The 3,234-nt window shown below is 39.2% G+C and overlaps 1 protein-coding gene across 1 annotated transcript; it reads left to right on the forward strand.

The window, feature by feature from the left end:
* Positions 1-462: 462 nt before the first annotated feature.
* Positions 463-1,407, forward strand: LOC125608895 (uncharacterized mitochondrial protein AtMg00810-like). The gene is made up of 2 exons (XM_048779531.1): positions 463-943; positions 1,241-1,407. Exons 1-2 carry the CDS (start codon positions 463-465, stop codon positions 1,405-1,407), a joined length of 648 nt encoding a protein of 215 aa, XP_048635488.1.
* The last annotated feature ends 1,827 nt before the right edge of the window (positions 1,408-3,234 follow it).

Raw genomic sequence — 3,234 nt, forward strand, 5'->3', positions numbered from 1 at the left:
CTAAGTAACTCGCTGACAGCCTTTGCGGCCAAAGCTTTCATGATCTCTTGTAATGATCGCAACGCTCTTACGCGGACTCGAAATAAGATCTATTGTTTTCTCTAAACTCGTTTGTTATCTTTTCATGATTTCCGCATATATTTGGTCACTTGTCGTTGTCTCTCGCAGAGATCCGGGACCTCTGGGAAATTAGGGTTTTCCTAGTTTCCTTATTTAAACGGAAATCGACAATGCAAATTTCGGTTCCCACACAAAGCATTAAATGGTTTGAGACAAGCACCACGGGCTTGGAACAATAAACTGAATCAGATTTTATGCGAGCTAAAGTTCGAAAAGTGTTCTAAGGAACCGTCGGTCTATCATAAGACAGTAAACGGTGAGCTACTAGTTGTCGCAGTCTATGTTTATGACTTATTCGTGACCGGCACAAAGACTGAAATCATTAGAGAATTCAAAGAAAACATGGCTACAAAATTCGACATGAGCGACCTTGGTAAACTCACCTATTACCTTGGTATAGAAGTCTGTCAGCATGAGAACGGAATCACTTTGCTACAAAGAAGTTATGCGTCTAAGATACTAGAGGAAGATGGAATGGAGAAGTGTAATCCCGTACGTACACCAATGGAACAAGGATTGAAGTTATCTAAGGCAGAGCACGAAAAAGAAATTGATCCAACGAGATTCAGAAAGAACATAGGGTGCTTACGTTATCGCCTCCATACCCGACCAGATCTATCTTACAGTGTAGGAGTTTTGTCACGCTATATACAAAGCCCAATAGAATCCCATGGAGCTGCGATGAAACAGGTCTTGAGATATCTGCGAGGAAGCGTCTCATACGGCTTAACTTTTGAGCGTTCAACATCAAGAGTGCCAAGGCTTATAGGGTATAGCGACAGCAGCTATGTGTCTGATCCAGATGATGGGAGAAGCACGACAGGTCACATTTTCTATATAGGAGACAGTCCGATCACGTAGAGCTCCAAGAAACAAGACACGGTTGCATTGTCGTCTTGCGAGGCTGAGTTCATGGCAGGAACAAATGCTGCAAGACAAGCTATTTGGTTGCAAGATTTACTATGTGAGATCACGGGCGAACCAAGTGAAAGAGTGATCATTCGGATTGATAACCAATCTGCAATAGCATTGACACGAAACCCGGTCTTTCATGGAAGGAGTAAGCATATACACAAGAGATATCATTTTATAAGAGAGTGTGTTGAGAATGGTTAAGTAGGAGTAGAGTATGTGGCTGGAGAGAAGCAAAAGGCCGATATCCTAACCAAGGCATTAGGAAGAATCAAATTCAAGGAGATGAGAGACTTTATTGGGATGAAGGATCTGGAGAATGAGAGCTTCAAGCTTAAGCGGGAGAATGTTGGAATAAGCTTGAAGAAAGCTTGAGAAGCAAGTTTCCTAATCCTATTGAGTTTGTGATTATCTAAAGGATTAGGAAATATTCTAAATAATATATACCTAATGAGTTAAGGAGTTTTTAGTTTAATATATAAGGAGATGCAAGGGTGTTGCATAACTTAAGAGGTTATGAGTTTCAGAGCTTGAGGTTTTGAGATAGTTTCCTCAAGAGATTAATAAGAAGAGTTCTTATTTGAGAGTTCATACAATCTTATATTCGAGACTTGATTTCTAGAGCTTTATGCACCATTGTATTCTTACTTTCAGCAGGAGAGAAAATCATAGAGATATTTGTGATTGGAACTCCATTGATTCATATATTCTATTATATGCAGTTTTATCTATATTTTGTGTCATGAATTGCTTAGCTATGTCTGAGTAGTTTACTTGTTAGATTCAGGGTTCAAATAGGTTAGAGGGATTAGCCCCAACTATAGAATTCCTAAGTTGTGATATTCATTGATTGATTGTTCCTAATGCTTGTTTTAGCCTTGCTAACTAGAACATGAACCTAGGAATTTGCATGTGTCAAGTATCCTTGATCATACTGTCCTGAATCTAATCTGTCATGCTAGGACTGTTAGAGAGAGCTAACCGCTGATCTAGGAGACTAGTGAGCATTATCAACCCACGCCTAGGGCTTAGCTAGAAGCATTGATCGACACTTTCTTGTGATTAAAAGACGACAGTTGAGATCCAATATCTAGTTAGTTAACCAGTGAAATATTGCCATCGCTGATCACTGTGATTAAGGAGTTGAGCTCTAATAATATATCATGCATATAACTGTTAGTCATCTATAGGATTATAATCTCCAACACCTGAATAGAAACTCTGTTTCTAATATCTTTGATAGCCAAATATTTTACCCATTTTTAATCATGGTCTATAAGTGTTTTAAAGTGTTTTAAGATATAATTATTATGTTTTGCAGTCTATTTAGATTAGTTACAGGTTCAGAGACGTTTAGGAGAAATATGGTGATTTTGAAGTCTTTTGGAGCCTTTGGAGGTGCAGAGTTGCACAGACGCGTCAGATGTTTTGCTATGGATGGAGATCTTCCGACCGTTAGATTGAGCCCTATTTTGACACAGGATAGCGATTTGAGTTAGATTTCCAATGCCACCAGTATCAGGTCAATCAGCATTCTGTAGCAGACGTTATGCCCGTTTTACTGAAGAGTGGTCAGTCTGCCTCGCGAGAGGAAGCTGCCGAGAAGAGGAAGCCACGTTGATCGATGCAGCACTCTGCACGTCGTTCGATGGAGATCCCAGATCATGAGACTTGTATAATTTTATGACTGCGTGAAGCCCAGAAGTAACCACAAATTATAAAAATGCCCTTGGACGACCAGAAACCCTATTTATGTTATTTCTAAGCCATTGTTGACGGCAGACGCTTTTTACACACTTTCTTTGATTCTTAGTTTTGAGAGGAGAGAAGGGAGGAACTCCTATCAGAGTTCTCCTGGAACTCCTTTGGTTTTATTTATCTATTTCATTTCAGTTTTTCTATCTATTCATCTATGATTTCTGTTTTCATGTCTGAGTAGATCCACCTGTTAGATCCAGGGTTCAGATAGGTTTGTGGGATTAGCCCCAAACTATAGATCTAGCAACCATCCTTCCATCGAACAACCATTGCCACGCTGAACAATTGACTTGTTCAACTTGTTTACTGCTTTGTTTATTTAGTTGCTATTTTACTGCTTTATAATCTATTAGCCTAGTTTATTATAAATTGTTTAGATCTAATTGGTTTCCTAGCTCCTTGTGGATTCGATCCCTAAGTACTATAACTCGACCTCTTTTGATG

This window comes from Brassica napus, chromosome A1 (assembly GCF_020379485.1).
Source record: "Brassica napus cultivar Da-Ae chromosome A1, Da-Ae, whole genome shotgun sequence".
Lineage (NCBI taxonomy): Eukaryota > Viridiplantae > Streptophyta > Magnoliopsida > Brassicales > Brassicaceae > Brassica > Brassica napus.